This window comes from Danio rerio, chromosome 2 (genome assembly GCF_049306965.1).
Source record: "Danio rerio strain Tuebingen ecotype United States chromosome 2, GRCz12tu, whole genome shotgun sequence".
Lineage (NCBI taxonomy): Eukaryota > Metazoa > Chordata > Actinopteri > Cypriniformes > Danionidae > Danio > Danio rerio.
The window spans coordinates 54,386,502-54,407,490 of NC_133177.1; the positions used below are offsets into that span (position 1 = coordinate 54,386,502).

Consider the following 20,989-nt stretch of genomic DNA (forward strand, 5'->3'; position numbering starts at 1 on the left):
CAAATAGATTGTTGCATGTTTTACGAGATGCTGTAATAAATTTGAACATGCATTGTTTTTTTCTTTTACCACTCATATGTAGACATCGCATGAAACATTAGGTCATGAAAATTTACTTGAAAGTCTTGAAAAAGTCATGAAATTTTATTAGTAAAAATGTGTATGAACCCTGGATATCGCAGTGTGATCATTCGCAATAGTCAAATCGCAGTTAAGTTTGTAATATAATTACAGGATAAAATTAAAAACAAGCTACATATTACTTAAAAGGAGCAAATCAATTAAATATTCAGTCAGGAAGTGATTCGTTAAATGTTATGTTTTTAAAGAAGCGTTGATTACTATAAATTTAATCAGTTTAGTTCAGTGGTTTTTAAACTGTGGTACATGTACCACTAGTGATACGCAGGCTTCCTTCTAGTGGTACACGGAGGAATCAGTTATGTCATATGTACATACATTTCAAAATTGATCAAAAATGATTTATATATGAATATGATGACATAGAGCATATATTTTTAAGGTCCAGACAATATTTCCACGTGTTGATGAATTAGCTACTGTTTTGGCTACAATATGTAATGTACTATATGTATGTACTTTACATTTAAGTACAGCAGTATTTTTTTAATACTTTTTAAGAACAGTAACCTACCATTTTTAACTTTTAAAAGTACAATTTAATTTAAATGTTGACGTTTTTAGTTATTTTGTTTGTTTGTTTTTACATGTATGCACATTGCAATGTTAATGTTCAGATTTTATAATGTTTAAAGTGGCTGACAATAATAAATATTCTTAATAATAGGGATTAATCTGCCACATTTTTGAACTGTAGCTGCTTTATTGGGCCTACTACGCTGCTGTATTTTAATACTGCTCATTATGGTGGTACTTAGAGAATTTTTTTTTTGAGGTGGTACTTGATGAAAAAGGTTTGAGAACCACTGGTTTAGTTTATTGATAAGTTTCAGCTCTAATTCTATACTTGCTATTAGGGCTGCACGATTCTGGTTAAAATGTAAATCAAAACTTTTTTTTGCTTAATTGAGATCACGACTCTTTCTCACAATTATTTAGATGTAAAATAAAGATCAATATGAGGAGGCTCTTATTATTGTTAATTCTCAAACATATTACTTTGGAATTATAAGGTTCTATCTGCGTTCTGAATGATTCTGAGATATTGAGCTTCAAAGTTTTTTCAATCCATATAGCATGTAATCATTTAATAAGAATGTGTCAATAACTAAATTGACAAAAATGTCAGAAAGAACCTTATAATTCTGAAGTGATGATATGGTAAAACAACAATAATAATATTAGGCTTGTGTGTAGCTCTACTGTTGCTTAAATGGTAAATTTTGTTCAGTCATTATGGTGGACTTGAACAGACTTTCAATATGTCCTGTTTGTTAATTCACAATAAAATGATGACATCAGAATACAACCATTCATAATTATAAAGTTGAATTATTATGTTTAAGACGTGTGCTTGTCATTTGACACTGTTAGCATTATTAGACCATTTGTTTTCACTGGTAAAATCAGACCAGTGAGTTTTTGCATTATATTCAACATTATATAAGCTAGAGTAGCTATACTGACTCTGTAAAACATTTATTTTCATGCACAACACTGTGTTAGCTATGAAAGAAAAAAAATCAATTGCTTGTCATAATCATAATTGTAAAATGCATTATGATCTTTAATTGATGTGCGCACAGGTTTCACTTTCAATTCCCAGTGCGGCTCATGGCTGCCGTCACTGTGATAAAACACACATGCGCAAATCATTCTTTCAGCAAGGCTCTCAAACAATCGCTTTGTGCAACAAACTGAACATTATTTACAACTTTATAACTTGTTATTCACAGCATATGCAGGTTCTGTGCACTAAAGTAGTCGTAATTGGCGTGCTATGTGTCAGGATGCGCATTCTCGGTAGCTCATGGTCAGCTCATGTGTAATCTTGCGGCCACAAATAAAATCATTACATGAGACAGAAATGACATTTCTGGGTGAATTATACCTTATAAAAACAGTATGTGACACTTTGATTGTCATTTGAAGGTGTTCATGTTCCTATGAAGACCTGTGCAGCTGCCCTTAAGCTTCTCTCCTGACCTTGAATATATAATTGGCTGAGTCGTAGAAAAGTTGAATTAAGATTGTGTATAGGGTCGAATCGAGATCGTGATCTTTTTTCGATTAATCGTGCAGCCCTACTTGCTATGGTAATACATAAACTATAGGGATGTAAACAAATTGTTATTGCAACTCGAACGGATCCATTGTAATCACTTTCACAATAATTTGCATTATTTAAATAAAATAACTTTACATTCTTACAGACTAGTCTCCATTTTTACTTCTATATGACTGACGCCAGTGATCCACAAAAGACAAGTTAGGGCTTTGTGATCCTCCAACACAATCTCACAGCAATTTGTAACTTTTTGATTTAGTGGCTAATTCGTATGAATTCATACGATCTAATTTGTACTATTTAGTACGAGTTGCTCATCACCCAATGACGGTTGGTGTTAGGGGTGGGGTTAGGTGCCACGCCTCCTTTTTAAAAATCGTACATTTTCGTACAACTGAACTCGTACGAATTAGCCTCTAAACTGACAAAACGTAAAATACTTGCGTTTCTTTGTGAGATCAGGCTGGATCTTCTCCTAATATTTTTGAATACTCATTGTTAAAGGTGAAAAGGCTCTGTCATCGCTTGTTTTCTCTGAACATCTCAGCAGGCTAGTGGAAATGCACATCATGGTGTGCTTTGGATTGAACTGTTTGTAGTTTGGCTTCTGCGTCTGTTTACATGGTAACAGTGTGCTAAAAATATTTCCTTTTTTTGGCCAAAATATTTTTTACTATATCTTTTGTTTTAAAAAGTTTTACAAATAGACAAGGCAGCGCTGTCAAAATTGCCATTGCTCGTGTGGTTCTAGGAAAAATAAAATGACTGTTGTGCTTGTTGGAGTATTCCAGAAAGAAGGTTATTTGACATTGCTGGATAATTTTAAGCTTGTGTAAATTCACATTTTTGGATGGAAACATGGATATTGGAAGGTTAGCATGTACTGCCAACCCAAAAATAGCAGGAAGTGGAATTGTATCCAGACCCATGTCGAGGGCATCTTTCGAAGTTTTAAGTATTTTTTTTTTTTAGTGCAATAATCGAATAATTTAGGGCATTCCCACAACCTGTGGATAAAATCCACTGGTGACTGCTTGCACCTATTACATGCATCACTAACACTAAGGGTATATTTTAACAAGTCTAGCATTAGTGTAGTAAACCCTATGTAGAATCTTACATTGTATAAGCCCGTGTCTTTCACATATAGAAGCGGTGTTTGCTCAAGAATTTGCTCCCAGTATTCATCAGATTACTAAACTCTCTTTTCTCAAGCAGCTCTGGCGTGATTTAGAGAGCCTGGATTAATATTGTTAGTCAGATTATAAATGACAGAAATGCAATGTTTTGAGTGTGGTTCAAGCTTTAATAAGTCATCCAGTGGAGAATCAGGAGGACAATTTGGAAAATGGCTTACATTGAAATAAATGTGAATTTGAAAATGTAATTTCTCATCCTTTAATAACCGTTCTAGTAGAGGTCATCAATGGTTTTTTTGTCCTTATCAAACCACATTCTGAAAGCCGCATCCTTTATGGAATTGTTTTTGTCAATTTTTCAATTTAATTGTTGCATTTATACGAGGACTGAACAATATATAATTTGAGCATCGATATCGCAATAAGTTTATTCGCAATAGTCACATTGCAGGATTATATGGTTTATTAAAGGTATAGATATTATTAAATATTGTTCGTAAAATGATGACCAATTTTATTTAGCATGTTATTGTTCTATTTCTGTACTTGAATACTGTTAGACTCTCCAGAAAATTGTAATTTATGCAGATGCACGGCATAGATAAAGACAGACTGATCATCCCAGTCAATTTAAATTAATGGAATGTTTTCAAATAATCTATTCAAATCATCTGATGAAATTATATTCGTATCGCAATATATATTGAGGCAAAACCAAATAGCGCATATATCATCAGATTTTTCCAATATTGTGCAGTTATTTTTACACATACCTAGGCATTGGACGATAACCATTTTGAAGGTATACTGCTGTTTGGAAAATTCAAGGTTTTAAAACCGGCAAATTTTCTGTTATACTCTTCCTACTGTATATGCAAGATAGTTTTTATTATTTATTTATTTGTTTATTTATTTTTATTAGACATCTTCAGCAGAAAAGATATCCGAAGATGCCATTTTAAATTGTAACGAAGTCTTTGTTTTTAAAACTAATGAAAACAGCAAAGGTCAATTACTCATTTGCATTATTTAGCCTGAAATGTTTACTGTTACAAAATATTTGAAATGTTTCTCAAAATAATATATTGGCTGCGTCTGAAATTGCCTACTAAGTAGGTACTGCATTTGAATTTGAATTAAACACTCGACTATTAAAGTATGTTCTATACAGCATGATTGTAAATAGTATGATTGGACTGCGGACGCATAAGAGATGCACTTCAGAATCTATCCGGAAGTAGGTAGTTATGTGAATTCAGATGTACTGCTCAACTCGCACACTGATTTTAGCATACTATATTGTATGGAAGTATACAATTTTGGACACAGCCATTAAGTTCAAAGCAGAAACTTTTTTTTTTTTTTTTTTTTACCCAGACATTTAAAAAGTGCATGTTTTAGACCAGTAATCATAATACCGTGAAACAGCAATATTTTTATCCAAGGTTATTTAATACACCATTGCAAACTTACTAAGCTATACATAACAACATATCACAAACTGCATAGCCAGTGGTTCAGCTGTTGATCAGGATTTCCAGTACAGTCAAGGTACAGTCAAACTCATCTGCTTATTATCAGCTATTCAAGTTGAAAGAGAACGTTAGTTGTGTATACATTTCCCATGGCAGCTCAGGTAGTTTCTGGTGGTGAGTGTGCGTTTTTGTGTTATTTTTATTTTTGTATCTTGGATTCAGTTGTTGGTCAGACTCCAGTTATGCTTTGATGTCTTGGTTAAAATGTGTTTGGAAATTAACAGCATGCCTCAAATGCAATTCCTTTGTCATTGTTTAAATGATCTTGTGGATCTGCATGTATGTTTTGAAGGCTTCATTTTAATTGACTGGTTGTGTAAAGGCCCATTCAGACATCAAATTGCAAATAAGCTGAAGTGTTTTTTATTTATTTATTTAAGGCTTTTGACTGATTTTTGTGTGGCTTGAATATTCTCAGAATGCAAACTTTCATTGGTTTCTTGTGCATTGTTGTTGCATGGCTTTTATAGGTTAGTACATTTTATTATTATTTTTTTTTTGGATCTGATTTGGAAACCTCCACTAATTTTGTCTATACCTTTCCTTCATGAACTCTTTGTTATGCTGATATAAACTGGCTGTTCCACAAGGCTTCTGAATGCGCTTGGTCGTTTCCACCTCTGGCCTCATTTACTGCATCTAACATCATCTCCGACTAATTCTTTAGCATCTACCTATTGTTTTTCCTTTTATATGCTGTAACTAGCTAGAGGAGAATGGAGAACCAGCGAAGGCCTCGAGCCAAAGAAGAAACTAGACAAGAATCGACAAGAAATCTGCCGAAATCAAATGACGGAAGGAGAAAACGCACTCGTTCATCCCGGTCTGAAAATCTAGGCTCTGAAGAAGAAGGTCATTCCCATCATGATCTGAGCTCTCAGGGAAATAAAGGAGAGAAGGTCTGGTTTAATCGCAATTTGTATGAACAGGCCGACTACGACTATCAAAACTTGTTGAGTGCCGGGGCAGGCATTCCCCCGGTTTCGTCCTCTCCAAAAGACCGTATTCCCCGCACTCTGGTCTTCAGGGCTAAACGCAATGGTGCGCAGCAATCCCAAGATGAGGACCACCAAGCGCTCACCCGTTCCTATGTGTCACGCCAACTGCAGCGGGGTTCGACCCATTATCGCTCTTCATCTGAACCCCAGAAGGATCGACAGTTCCCAAAAAGTAGCAGGAAGAGGGTGTTCTCTGAAACCGAACGCTCCCCTCAAAAAAAGGACAAGTATGGCTAGTTTAGGGCATGGGACTTGAAGGAAACTACTTCTCCCTTATTGAACTTGTGTGTTTTGTGAGTTTATTTAAATTGTTTGTGGACCGTATTAAATATTTTTCCATTTTTAAAGCCTTAACCTGGTTTGTGTCACCATTGGCTGTTGGGTGGAAGTTGAATGGTGTGAAACTAATCCATGGGCTTTTGGCACACAAAGTCTGTCCTGTTGTCTGCAGCTTGTGTCAGCAAAAAAAGGGGTTGAAGGCACTTTAACAATGACTCCAAATGACCACTCGACAAAGTCAATGAAAGAAAGATCTGTATAGTATAGTTTTTTCTTTACTGCATTATAAAGCTAATGAGGCATAAAGTTTATACGTTTATAATATGTTTATTATTGATTTTTATATGCTACAGTCTGAATAACTGATACTGACTATGTTAAAATGGACATCAGTAATGGAATTATTTGTCTTTATCTGTATAAGACAGTAATATGATGGTGTTTACATGAGTTGCTTTTTGAATTTTTCTTTTATGATCCTGTTTTACATGTTAAAGCACATAATTCGATAAATGTCATTGCGTCACCGTGCTGTCCACATTTCCTCTGGAGTTTCATGAAATTTTGGAGGTTTTATTTTTTTCATATTTGTCGACTTTAACTGATTTCATGCATGCCCTCCATGACAAGCAAGAAAGTTTCAGATTTTTTTTTTACCTTGTTTTTATTTATTGTGAAATGGCAATATCAGTAAATATTATTATTTAATTATTTTCTGTCATGACATTTTCATAGTCACCAAATAGTCAACTCTTAAGTGTTGCGTTTTCCTATTCATTTGAATTGTGCTTGGGTCATTTGTGCAACCAAACACAACAATATTTAAATGGCAAAAAGCCTTTGGAAACAAGGAGATTTAGAGATTGTATGCGGAAAATTGTAAAGGTCTTTGCACACACAGAAGTTCTAAATTTCCATATGCGTTTTTTCTTTCTTCTTTTTTTTTCGATTCATATGTGGAAAAAATTGTCGTGTACTCCAATCTTGCACACTTAGTCTGATGTTTATTAAATAATCCATTACAAAAAAGCGCAAAACATTTTGGAGTCCGCATAAGCAGTGACACTTCTCTTCTCCAAAGTAGAAAAAGAAAGAGGAATAGGCTACATATTGTGTTCATCCAATACTGTGTAGAGAGGAAGGAAAGTTCAGCTCATTATCAAAGAGCTGCGCTGGATTATCCCGAAATGCAAAGTTTATTTCAGGAAATCAGTGGAATTTTGATACGTTTCTTGTGATGCTTCGCATATTAAATGTATGTAAACAAATCCTAAACGGAGACTGGCAGTACACACACACACACACCATACAGCAGCAGGGCAGAAGTGCGCCAGTCTCTAAATTTAGCATATACAGTTAAAGTTAGAATTATTAGCCCCCCTTTGGATTTTTTTCATTTTTTTTTTTTTAAGTATTTCCCAAATTATGTTTAACAGAGCAAGGACATTTTCACAGTATGTCTGATAATATTTTTTCGTCTGGAGAAAGTCTTATTTGTTTTATTTTGGCTAGAAACCAATTTTAAGGTCAAAATTATTAGCCCCTTTAAGCTTTTTTTTTTCCAACCGTCTACAGAAGAAACCATCATTATACAAAAACATTCCTAATTACCTTAACCTGCCTAGTTAACCTAATTAACCTAGTTAAGCCTTTAAATGTCACTAAGCTGTATAGAAGTGTCTTGAAAATCATCTAGTCAAATATTATTTACTGTCATCATGGCAAAGATAAAATAAATCAGTTATTAGAAAAGAGTTATTAAAACTTATGTTTAGAATTTGTGTTGAAAAAAATCTTCTCTTCGTTAAAAAAGAAATTGGGGAAAAAAATAAACAGGGGCTAATAATTCATGAGGGTTAATAATTCTAACTTCAACTGTAGGTGTTCTCAACTGTCCGCCACGTTCTGTCTTCATTTTACACAATGTGTTTGTCAAAGTTATCTGTAGCTCAAACGATGGCTCTGAACTCTCAAAACACCTGGCAAAGCCATTTTTTCAGTTGCGAAAAGTGGAAAAAATTTAATGCGGTTTGAATTTTTTCATGACCAACAAAAGGTACGGGGGCAGTGTGTCAGTACAATTGACACTACATGAAGTCAATTTATTATTTTTTTTACGTGTGAAAATTTCGGATTTAGGGTCCAATAGTCATAAGTGTAACTGACAACTTTAACAATCCAAAAAATGTAGTAAATATATGGAAATGCATTAAAAGCAAATACATGTGGCACATATGGATGGAGCTTGGCTTGCTCAGCTTGATTTATTGTTGCTTATGGATTAAATGCTTTTGTGATGCACTCCTGAATGAATAACATTTTAAAAGGTCATTGAAGACTGTTTTTTCTTCCAAGTCTTTTGTTTGTAATTCTGAAAAAAATTTAATCTCACGTCTCATTTTTCTATGTTCTTAGCATCACAATGAGTGGACTTCAGGGACTCGCCCAGGAGAACATCTGGTTTGACAAGTCCAGATACGACGAGGCTGAAAGATGCTTCTACGAGGGCGCCAACGGCATCCCACAGACATCTCAGGTACTGCCATCTAGAGGCCTGTATGTAGAGTTTTAACCCCACTGACATTGTTTCAGGGTGTAAATTTTAACTTTGGTTGTGACAGACGTACTGGCAGTTTAATAAGTAGCTGTCTTAATGAACGAGTAGGGGTGTGAACCTACATGGTCTCACTGTTCGGTTTGATCACGTTTATGTCATCGATTTGGTTCAATCCATTATCATGATGTATTGATAATGCACTGCATCTTCATTTTTCAATTTTATTTCACACGTGTACAATGTTGTCATCAAATACAAGCAGTCAGAAAAATGAACAGAAGCTTAAATTTTACCTTTGCGTTGTTCTTTTGCTCAGTGGGAGAGATCTTTGGCCCTTAAGGCCAGTTTATACTTCTGTATAAAGTGCAAACAGATGGTCCAGCAAGGCCTTTGCCTGTTCACATACTCTGTGCCTTCAGCCGCGGTCCCTCTAGAGTTTGAGACGAATTAGTTGATAAGAGAGTGATGAATGCAGTAATGTGGAAGTTGTTCGGCTGAAGTTCTGAAAAACTTGTAGTTTTGGTGCTCTGCAAAATGAGCGGGGGAGTCGGTGCAATAGCCTAGTGGTTAGCGCGATCGACAAATGGTGCAATTGCACGTCAGGTCGTCGCATGCTCGAATCCTGGCTCGACGACATTTTCCCTACCCTACCCCCTCTCTCTCTCCCACTTCGCTTCCTATCTCACTACTGTCCTATCTAATAAAGGCAAAAAGGCCAAAAATAAATCTTTAAAAAATAAAATAAAAAAATGTGCAGGAGAGTGGTGCCGACTAGCAGCTTGAACACATTACATCTGTTCCGCTCGATAGAACATACTGAGAGTCAGAAGATAAGGCATCATAAAGGTTTAAACCAACCTGTCGCCTTACCATCCGCCTACCCAACACCAAACACAGATGGCTATGAGGTGCCGTGTAGGATTTAAATAAAACTTCGCTTATCAACACGTGCATATACACCTATAAATTACTCGCATATAAACCTATACTATGTTCAAAACGTATGAAACTTGCGCATATATAAACTTGATGCATGCATACACCCACATACCCACATACAGCCATATAAACTCGATCCTTGCATATACTTGATCCTCGCATAAACAGCCAAATTTACACACACACACACACACACACACACAAACTCGCTGCATGTTGGTATCCGCTTGTTAAGTGTGACGTCACGCGGAGCGGCTTCCGGGTCGAAGCTCTCTATTCAACTGAATGGGGAGATTCATGAAATGGTAATAATAAACGTTTACAAAGCGATTTAATACTCTCGAAAGTCACGATCGAGTATATATGTCCATGCCTAATATCCGATGACCAGAAAGTTATTCATTGTTTTATAAATTGTAAAAATGTTGGTGTTTGTTGTGTACACTATGACTTCATGTAAAATTAACTTTAATGTGTGATAGAATAAAACGCGATCATAAACGAATGATTTCTTCACTCAAATGAATGGCGGCTTGGACCCGGAAACAGTATTACATACGTCACAAACACGTCAACACCTAACAAGCGGATAGCACTCGAGCAAACTTACAAAATTAAAGCGACAAACATGTTTATCAGGAATCAGGTTATTGCAAAGCTGATGAAAGAAAGAATGTGATTAATAGAGGTATTAACTCTGTCAAATAATAAAAGTTTGTTAAATAAAATATTACTCGATATTAATAGACTATAAAATATATAAAAACTATTTTATGTTAAACTGTTTAACTTAATCGGGTAATTATACATAAATATAAATACAGATAGAACCCTAAAAGGACAATCAAGATGAAAATCAACCAGAATTCTGAATATACTCAAACAACTCTTTTTCTTTTGCAAATATTAATGTAGCCTATACTCTTTTTGTTTTGTTTTATTATATATATATATATATATATATATATATATATATATATATATATTTTTTTTTTTTTTTTTTTTTTTTTTTTTACACGATGTGCATGTTATAAATGTGAGATGTTGGTACTATTTTGATTGTTAAATTCAGCATAAAAAAAGTTCATCACAAAAAGTTTTTGTTCATCACGTTGGTCAAGCTAACCCCCATGAACTATGTCTATATATTTGTAGGTACAGACATCTATTGTAAGTGTTCTTTTTATCCTGTCTCTTTAATATTGTCCATTTTGATATCAGAATTATATTGTATCGACCGAAATTAAGAAATATGTTGTGATATAAATTTTTGCCATATCGTCCAGCTCTACATACCTTTTTTTTTTTATTTATGATTAAAGATGTTGCTTGTCTGCTGATTCTCGCCTCTGAATGAGCTATTATTAGCTACTTTTACAGTCCGTTAGCTTTGCCCGCTTTTACAGTGTACACATCACACCCATGAAGAAACTCAACACAGAGCAACATAATATCCCGACTGCTTGGAAGTATGATTGTCAGAGCAACAGAAGACAAATTGCAGAAGTATGAATGCACTGCAATGGGGAAGTCATCTGCCATACACTATTAGGGGAACAACCCCATGGTGGGTAAAACATTACTATCTCCCACTGACCATCAAGTCACGAGCTAAATAATTACTTTTTTTTTGTTGCCAAAAATATGAATAATTGTTGTACAATATGGTTTAGCATTACTAACCGACAAGGAGACAGACCCGCTGTGCTTTGGCAGAATTCCTTCAGAGAGACCGAGAGGGAGAGAGAAGCCAGAAGGGAGAAATTTAGGGATTTGTCCTGCATGGTAGCATCATTGACCCATAACAATCCATGCTACCTTTAACTTTCAGTGCATTTGTGTGCTTTTATACAGTTTCTAACTTGCAAGTCAAGTGCAATTAAAGAATAATTTAAAATGCAAAGTCTAAATGGCAGAAGTCAACAAATAGATTTTCCCAGATTGGGCCAGTGGTTCAGATTTTTTTAGATTTTTCAGATTGGCCCCACCAAAAATAAAGAAGCTAGTAGTTTTCAAAAGAAAATACATCTGTAACTTACATGATCTCTCATACAGAAAGAGACAGATCTTGCATATGCTTTGTGTTTTCTTCCCTTTAACAACAGCTATAAACCGTAAAACATGGGGTGCTACAAATCCTTTAAAAAAAATCAATCCATTTTTCAACTGTAGGTGTATAGCTTTTTCTTAGCCACGTATTTTAAATGTCAAAAGTCAAACGTATTTGTATACATACACTACTTATTCAGCATGACTTGAAACAAACACAAAAAAACTACAATTGTAATGTAACAATTTGAATTACTATCTGATTTTGTCAAAGTTGGTGTTAAAATCAAATGCAAATTTTTGCTTGTGCGTGCACACACACACACACACACACACACACACATATATTTAGATAGATTGATAGAAATCAAAATAACAAATATCAGAAATGACAACGGATTGTTCAGATTTTATTAATGTTGGTTTTAAAGTTATTAATTAATACACTTTACAGATTTCATTCATTCATTTTCCTTCTGCTTTGTCCCTGGTTTATCACAGCGGAATGCACCGCTTGACGGATTGACAGATACTTGATGGATTTAAATATTTAAAATTTCTGGGGGTCTGAATGATGTTTTGTTTGGTTAAATTTATAATAGTGTAATTAGTTGAAAACCACTGAAGATGTCGTCTTGTTCCAATAGGTGGATTTAGAGGGTTTTGCATAAAAAGCACAAGTGGATTCAGCTGGTTTTGACTCGACAGAAAATCTACCTGGTTAAACAAAGAATTGTCTTAAGTGACATTTTTGAATATTTCATTGCATATAAAATGAAACTTCTGAACCTAATCAGAGGAGCCTGATAGAAAATGCTTGTTTACAAGAGGTCTTTTGGATTCAGAGGGTTTTGCATCTGAACTCGTGTGTGTGCGCGTGTGTGTGTGTGTGTGTGTGTGTGTGTGTGTGTGTGTGTGTGTGTGTGTGTGTGTGTGTGTGTGTGTGTGTGTGTGTGTGTGTGTGTGTGTGTGTGTGTGTGTGTGTGTGTGTGTGTGTGTGTGTGTGTGTGTGTGTGTGTGTGTGTGTGTGTGTGTGTGTGTGTGTGTGTGTGTGGCCTATGCTTATATATATATATATACATACACACACACACATATATATATATATATATATATATATATATATATATATATATATATATATATATATATATATATATATAATGCACAAACGCAAAAATGTTTGTTTTATTTTAACACCAACTTATAGTATTTCTGTCCATTTTCCTAAGGAAGAACAGGATAACATTCACATATACCAAAAAAACCACGCTAACTGTGCAAACGAGACAGCTTCCGAAACAAATGTCTTGGTCTGAAAGCATCCTATTTGCATGCAATTGACAACAGTCATAGTGAAAAAAATTTAGTGATCAGGCCAGTAACGATCCTGTCAACTGTCCTGAAAGTCTTGCATGCTGGATCGGGCAGTCCTTTTTGTCGAGTCTTGTCTCTGTTTTTTTCTGTTTATGTGTGATCCAAATATTCGTAGCATTAAACAGATGGAATTATGACTGTTTTGTGCTGCGTTTATTTATTTATTTTTATTTGTTTTATTTTTTTGCTCGCCATGTTAAGTATCATTAAGTTATGGTGATCACTAGATGCAGAAGTATAAATCAGCCTTTAGCAGTGACAGTGGGTTCTTTGGTGCTAATGTACCTTCAATTACAGCGTAAGACTCTTCCAACAAACTCAAACAAGTAGCAACATGTATTGGAGCATTTTTAATTTCTCGACCATGCATCTTGCTTTCCTTGCAATTATATGCTATTCGCATGCACATGTACCAAAGTATGTCAGAAAACCATCAGCAGATCGTAATTGGTTATGGTCTGTTATTGAACTGATACCAAATCTTCTCCGTCTGCATCGCAATGCCGTTTACTCTATGAATGTGTATGACTGAACCCTAATGGTGAGGTGTGAATTCATGTTTACACAGCTCCTGTATGTCTGTCTATCATCTGTTTTTCCAGGTGTCTGCTTTTTTCTTTTTCCGCACTGACAGCTCTTCTGTATGCACCTGTGTTTGTTTGCTTGCTTGCACGCTCACACTCTTTCTGCCTCTTGCTAGTTTGTTTGACATGGGCCTTTTTACCCCGCTGTACCCTTCCAGGAGAGAGATGCTAGTGCCATCCTGCAGGACATTGCTAAAGCCCGACAGAATATCCAGCAATCCCTTGCCGGAGTGAGTACTGCCCCTTAAAATATAACCGACGGCTCGTCATAATCTCAACCCTTAATTTGAATCATTTTTTGGAGCATCCTGAATTTGTACTGTAATCTTCTTGAGAAATGCAGTTAACTAGTGATTACTGGCTGTCGACATGCATGGGAACACTTTGATTTTACTTTATGATGCTTTAATGAACCTCTAGGTGAAATTAACAGGACTGTTTTTAGATGAGCTTCTGCTGATCACTTACAAGACTGGAGCTACAGTACAAACACACAGCCTCCAGAAATATCCCTGTGCTATTTTAGTATGTTTACAGAGCCCCCTCTGTGCCACCGGCCACGAGAACTGAATCGGCTGTAGTTATGGATTAGTAAACTGTACATGCAGATTAGAAGCCCATGTTCAGCGTTTATGAGCTGTAAATCATTCGCAGTGCTGGATTTAGTTTTCTTAGTTTTGGATTTAAATATAATTTTGTATTTAGGCACAACTATGATACTGTAATTCTATTAATGATTCTGTACACAAACACAAATGTAGGTCAAATATTTTAAAACAAAAATAGTTTATTTATATTACTTTGAGAAATTACCCTAAAAACTCCACCGCAAACTTTTTTAATTTTTTTAATCATACTCTAATTATACTAAACAAAGTATGTAATAGGGGTGTCAAAATTAATCGTTTCTTCGGTGCACCGCGATGCAGACACGGACAATTCGGTATCGGTTCAGTAATAATCATAACCAGTTATTACTGACGTCATTTACCTCATATGGTCATATGGTATGGTCGCGAGGAAGGCGATAAGTGAGTATTTACAACGCTGTAACTACTTAAAACTCATAAACTGTGCACAATTTCACTGTGTGTGTTTGCTGGATCAGTCTTTCACTGACATATACAACAAAAGCCCCTATTTCACTGAGATCGAGACAATGAAAGTACTCCATTTCTCTCTCTCTCTCTCTCTCTCTCTCTCTCTCTCTCACACACACACTCACACACACTCACACACACACACACACACACACACACACAGTGGCCCATTTGACCTGCTGGCGTGGCTTTTCTTCTCCTCTCGGCCGTTTTACAGCGTTACTTCTGGGTAAAGAAACGAGCACGTGTCTGCAGAGTTTTCTCCACTGTGTCTATCATACATCAGCTGTGAGATCGCCGCCTGCCGCTTATCAGTGTCACTCATCTGTGAAGAGTGCAGCGCGCAAGAGCCAATCGCAACCGTTTTTGTTGAGGGTGTGACCAATCAAAGGGGTGTAAAAGAACTAGACATAGATCAGAAATTGAGCTGGATATTTATATTTGTTTATATTATTTGCTTAATGCTCTTTTTGTTTAAAGTTACAGTTTATATATCTGACTGTTTGTATTAAATGACAATTGTATTAAAAATAATATATAAATATTAATATATTCATACATTTTAATACAAGAACTGCTGCTGTGCAGAAAATATAAAACTGTGTATGGAAAGCACCGTCAATGCACCGTGATGCACTGAAATATCGTATTGAACCGAATCGATGGCATGATAATCGTAACCGAACCATGAGACTAGTGTAGGTTCACAGCTCTAGTATGTAAGGATACTTCCACTCATAACATAAAATAGATAAAGTGTGAATAATAACATCTCAGATGATTTTCTTATGTCAAAAAAGAAAATCTCCTTGGGTTGTGTTACAGCCAGCTTTTAAGCTGCAAATGGAAAGGAGCACAAAAAATAACATTTATTTTAACATAACAATGACATAAATAAAAGAAAGTAAATGAAGAGGCAGGGCCAAAAGGGGACTGTCAACTGAGCTTAATCAAGCTCAATGCCAAGGTGATCGCTTAGAATCCCAGCGCCGTCATGAGCACACCAAACGCTGTTTATATCCACGTCCCAACAAGCGGCACCTGTGTACCAATCATGTATCTCCAACCTGTAACTGATACGCACGCACTCATCGCTGACAGGCTGGGACAACACACACACACACACACAGCCAATAAACTGAAGCGCCACACCCACTCACAGCCCATAGGCTTGAACGTCACAGGTTTTGTTTTGAAAACGTATTATATTTTGACTGTATTGGCCCATTGGGCAGGCAATAGGTATAAAACAAAACACAACTAGCTACTGTGAGGTTGGGTTTAGGGTTGCGGTTGGTGTAGATGCTAATAAAACACATCAGGTTACTATGAGGATGGGTTTTTGGTTGAGGTAGATGTACAATTGTTGTCAATTCCAGTTGTAAGAGCAACAAATAATAACTTAACTGCTAGTTGATCATTTAAAAAATAAAAGTGGCAGAAAGTCGATTTTTTTTTTTTTTTTTTTTTTTTTTTTTTTTTTTTTTTTTTTTCAGATAAATCATGTTGAACTGCATCCCAATCATCACAAAATTCACAAATTTTTCAAGTTTGGTGAAGGAAAAATCATGGTTTGGGGTTACATTCAGTATTGTGGTGTGCAAGAGATCTGCAGAGTGGATGGCAACATCAACAGCCTGAGGTATCAAGACATTTGTGCTGCTCAGTACGTTACAAACCACAGGAGAGGCAGATTTTTCAGCAGGATAGCGCTCCTAATCATACCTCAGCCTCCACATCAAAGTTCCTGAAAACAAAGAAGGTCAAGGTGCTCCAGGATTGGCCAGCCCAGCCACCAGACATGAACATTATTGAGCATGTCTGGGGTGCGATGGAGGAGCCATTGAAGATTTTTCTTTTTTCACTGCAGCATGACTTTATATTCTATACTGGGCATTATTTCTGTTAAGTGACCAGACTTTTGTTTTAGCAAAGTCAGACCTTTCCTGATTAAATATTTAAAAATCAAGACATGATCATATTTTATTGTGGTAAAATAAGCGTAATCTAGAGGCCTTTGCCTTTCATATAAACCACTTCTGATACCAAATGATCGACTAGAAGTCAAGTTATTATTTGTTGTTCCTAAAATTTGGATGGGCGACAAGACTTTTGTCAGGTAGTGTAGACATTATTATAATGCAGATTACTGTGAGTGTGGGGATAGGTTTGTATTAGAATGTCAGTAATCAAATTATATTAGAATTATAAATTAATAATCCTAATAAAATCAGAGTATGAATGTCCACGTAAACGTACTGACTGAGCCCTGTATGTTGTGTCATGCATGACAGAGCTGTCAGAAATGATAGTTTGCTGTGGACTAGTGTTTATAATTCACACACACACACACATGGGGTGACCTTTTGCCCTAGTTTCTCAGTGCTGAAAAATAACCTCTGTGTAGCAAAGGTTCATGGCTTGTATCATTATTAAGCTCTCATGACAGAGAGAGAAAATGAGAAAGACAAGCAAAAGAAAGTGTGGCTCTGAAAGCAAATTCAATGGCACAGAATTTCATGGGATTTCTCCAGGTCATTAAATCGTGTCGTGTATCACTGCGTTCTAATGATTTTCACATAAACGCACTTGTAGCATGTCCATAGATCTTCCAACCATAGGAATTTGCACTGTGTACACCAGCTTTTAGATGAAGTGTGCACTGTCAATTTGAACCAACGGTCTTGTTGTGTTAACAGTTATAGCTCCATCCAATTGGGTTGTATAGATTCATTCAATTGTCATAGTAAAATCCTACAATTATACAAAGATTTTTATATACTGCTGTAATATTTGAAAGACTCCATCAAATTCTCCCTTGTTCCCAGTCTTACTGATGCTGCATTATTTGGGTTTTCTGTCAACAGTTACTTGACGTCTGTGATATGATGAGATAAATATGCTCACTGGACTTCAGAGAAATCCAATGATAAAAGGTTTTGATAAAGATCTGAAATTATCTCGCATAACCCAACTGCGTACACCAAAAATGCTGTAGCAAACAGTCCTGTCGTGCAAGTGGATCTAGCTCGATCTCCTCCTCATGGTGACGTCTTCAGTTGTTTGTGCTGTGTTTTTTGCTGTGCATGTGCTGCGCTCTGCCTTTCTCAGTCTTGTGTTCGTCTGTCATTGTTAATATTGTAAGAGGAAGCAGGTTGCTTTGCAGTTGCCTGAGGATGTTTGTGTGTGCACCATTGAAAGCATAGGCCACACACACACACACACACACACACACACACACACACACACACATCAATGTTTGTGTGTTTGTGGTCTATGCTTTCAATGGCATGTTCTGAGTCTGACTCTGATTCAAATCAAAAACTACACCAAAAAAAATGATGCATGACTGGATTTTGCTTTTTTGAGCAAATATAAATGTATCTCTATATCGATTTTATTGTAAGATTTCTTGGAAATGCTTTAAGGGTTTATTAGTTAATATATTTACGAAAATGAACAACCAGTGAACTACATTTATTGCTAATGGTGTAACGGATCACAAATTTCACAATTCGGATAGCTTTTTTTTTTGTCACGGATCAATCCATTTTTCAGATCAGACAAAAAGGGGGGGAAACTAATTTAATTTGCTTGACATGTATTACAAAAACAGGTGTGCAAGAAACCTTTTGATTTGAACAAACCTGTCATTTTAATAATAATAATAATCTAAGAACCTGTAATTAAAAAAACAAATAAAACAGTAAAATATTCAGTACTTATATTCACCTTTATTTGTTTAGCGCTTTTACAATGTAGATCGTGTCAAAGCAGCTTCACATATAAGATCATAGCCAATTGAAACGGTGTAGTTCAGTTTTCAGAGTTTAAGTTAAGTGTAGTTTAATAATCACTACTGAGAATTCAAACACTGAAGAGCAAATCCATCGATGCGCAGCTCTACAGATCCTGAACCGTGCAAGCCAGTGGTGACAGCGGCGAGAAAAAAACTTCACCAATTGGTGAAAGTGAAGAATTAAAAAACCAAGAGAGAAACCAGGCTCAGATGGGCACAACCATTTCTCCACTGGCCAAACGTCTTGTGCAGAGCTGCAGTCTAGGCGCTGGAGGCTGGCGAATGCTGGACCTCAGTGAAGACTTGTCTGTTCCTGGAGCCTCACAGGAATCAGTCTCATGCTCTCCACTCCTTCATGACCACCACAGCAGCTGCCCAGGATACAGCCTGGTCCAGGTTTATAGAAACATTGGGATTATCTCGTCGCTGGTCTTGGATCGAAACACTGGCGCTGCATAGTCTGAGGGCCTCGGGATGAGTATCCCCAGGTGGAAATGGGGAAAAAGAGAATAATAAGCGTAGCTGCTGTTCATAGTGTATATAAACGAGATGCGTAGAGCACATTCGTGTATCATACTGCTAAGTGATGCACTGAGTGAATGCTTTGCTTAAAAGGTAGGTCTTTAATCTAGTTTTGAACTGTGAGAGTGTTTCTGAGCCTCGGAGATTATCAGGAAGGCTATTCCAGAGTTTGGGAGCCATAAATGAGAAGGCTCGACCTCCTTTAGTGGACTGTGTAAAAATTCACTGATACTACTACTGTTGCTTATGAAGCTAAATGTAGAAGTCTAACATTAGAATTTGTACAACCCATATTTATTTTTAGTCTAATTTTCAATAAAAGATTGTTATTCGCTTATAAAACTACTTGTTTCATGGCTAGAGGAGTCATTTTTAAAAAATGATTCAGTTGCATTTTTTGATGTCTGGTTGTCGCCACCTATTGGGTAAATAATGTAATTGCTGCCTGATACTTTCATTTTTGAGCTTCAAGTTAAATGCATATGATGGTGATTTTAATCTTTACCATAAACATCACCTGTTTTTATCTAAAGTTGTATGACTGTTTGTTACTGCATAACTAACTCAAAAGACTAAAGACTGAATCTCTTTCTTGATTTTTTCATTTCTCAAATACAGATTTGAGTGCAGCAATTTGAAAGATTGACGAACGTATGCAAATCACCATCATTTATAATTTGTTGCGTGGGTGTTGAGATCTCGATCTTTTAACGATTAATTGTGCAGCTTACACTGAATGCATTAATGCAGGCTAAACAAATAGTGACAGAAAGCACCTTTACTAACCTAAGAAACCCATCACATCTCGAATAACCTACCACAACTTCCGCCATCATTATATTTAACAGGAAAGCCTAAATGCTTTCATACATGTGATTTGAATGACGTGTGAGGCAATCTCTCTGTGATCGTTACAAATTTAAGATTAATCTACAAGTTTAAAAAATTGTTTTCACCTACTCAACGGGTCACATGTGTTGCAAACCGTTGGTTGTGATCTGTACGAATCACGGATCAACCGATATCCATTACACCCCTATTTATTACAGTATATATTCATCTTTGTTGACATTAGTTAATAAAAATATTCTTCATGTTCACATTTTTAATGTCATTAGTTTTTTTAACATTTGATATTAATTATTCACTAATAAATGTTCAACTGTGATTATTAATAAATGCCGTACAACATTGTTCTTAGTCAATGCAACTCATGGACCATTATTTTATATTCAGAAATGTTACTGGGCACTGAGTAAACTTCCCAGATCTGACTTTATTTTTTCATGACACTGATTCAGCAAAGAGATGAAAAACACTCTGTGAGATTATTATGGTCCATATTGACATGATCGCATCAGACAGTCGCTCCATATTTGTCGACTGCACACATCCATTATAGAAATTTCCCACTCCAGCACACCCCAATGGTGCTCCAATAAATTAGGATCCAGTGACTGTGGAGGACATTTGAGTTTAGTCAACTCATGTCCTGTTCAAGAAACCAGTCTGAGATGATGTGAGCTTTATTCGGTAGACACCATAGCAAAATGAGTACACAGTGGTCATTGAAGATGGAGATAATCAACATTGTTAGGGTTTTGCATTTATGCTCAGTTGGTATTAAAGGGCCATGAAACATGCTTTAAACCTGATTGAACACGGCAGCAAGGATGGGTTGTGTGTCTGAACTCAGTTGATAAAAGACAAAGTCCGGCATTGGCCAATTTTTGTACAGCTCTCCCGACAAAAATGCATGCTGCACACAAACAGCCTGACTGTATCTGACAGTACTGACAGCATCGCGTGGAAAGCCATGCAACCCTGATCATTGAAACAAACTCTTCACAACCACCCAAATACTGCATGCCGTGCATGGTCTCACTGCTTGGCAGGTCTGTC

General features: G+C 36.1%; 1 protein-coding gene and 1 long non-coding RNA gene across 11 annotated transcripts in view; both read left to right on the forward strand.

Annotated features, from left to right (window-relative positions):
• eef1da (eukaryotic translation elongation factor 1 delta a (guanine nucleotide exchange protein)) overlaps nt 1–20,989 on the forward strand; it is a 34,414-nt gene that overhangs the window by 1,546 nt on the left and 11,879 nt on the right. For 3 of the 10 annotated variants that reach the window (XR_012388557.1, XM_073919591.1, NM_001177453.2), the window contains 1 exon segment: nt 8,576–8,696. Coding sequence is in view for 9 of the 10 variants with exons in the window: in XM_073919591.1 (XP_073775692.1) it covers nt 8,583–8,696 (114 nt within the window). In the remaining variant the exon portion in view is untranslated. 10 annotated transcript variants of the gene reach the window in all.
• LOC141378938 (uncharacterized) lies at nt 15,631–19,429 on the forward strand. Its single transcript, XR_012394703.1, has 2 exons — nt 15,631–18,935; nt 19,244–19,429. It is a non-coding gene; the product is annotated as an uncharacterized lncRNA (long non-coding RNA).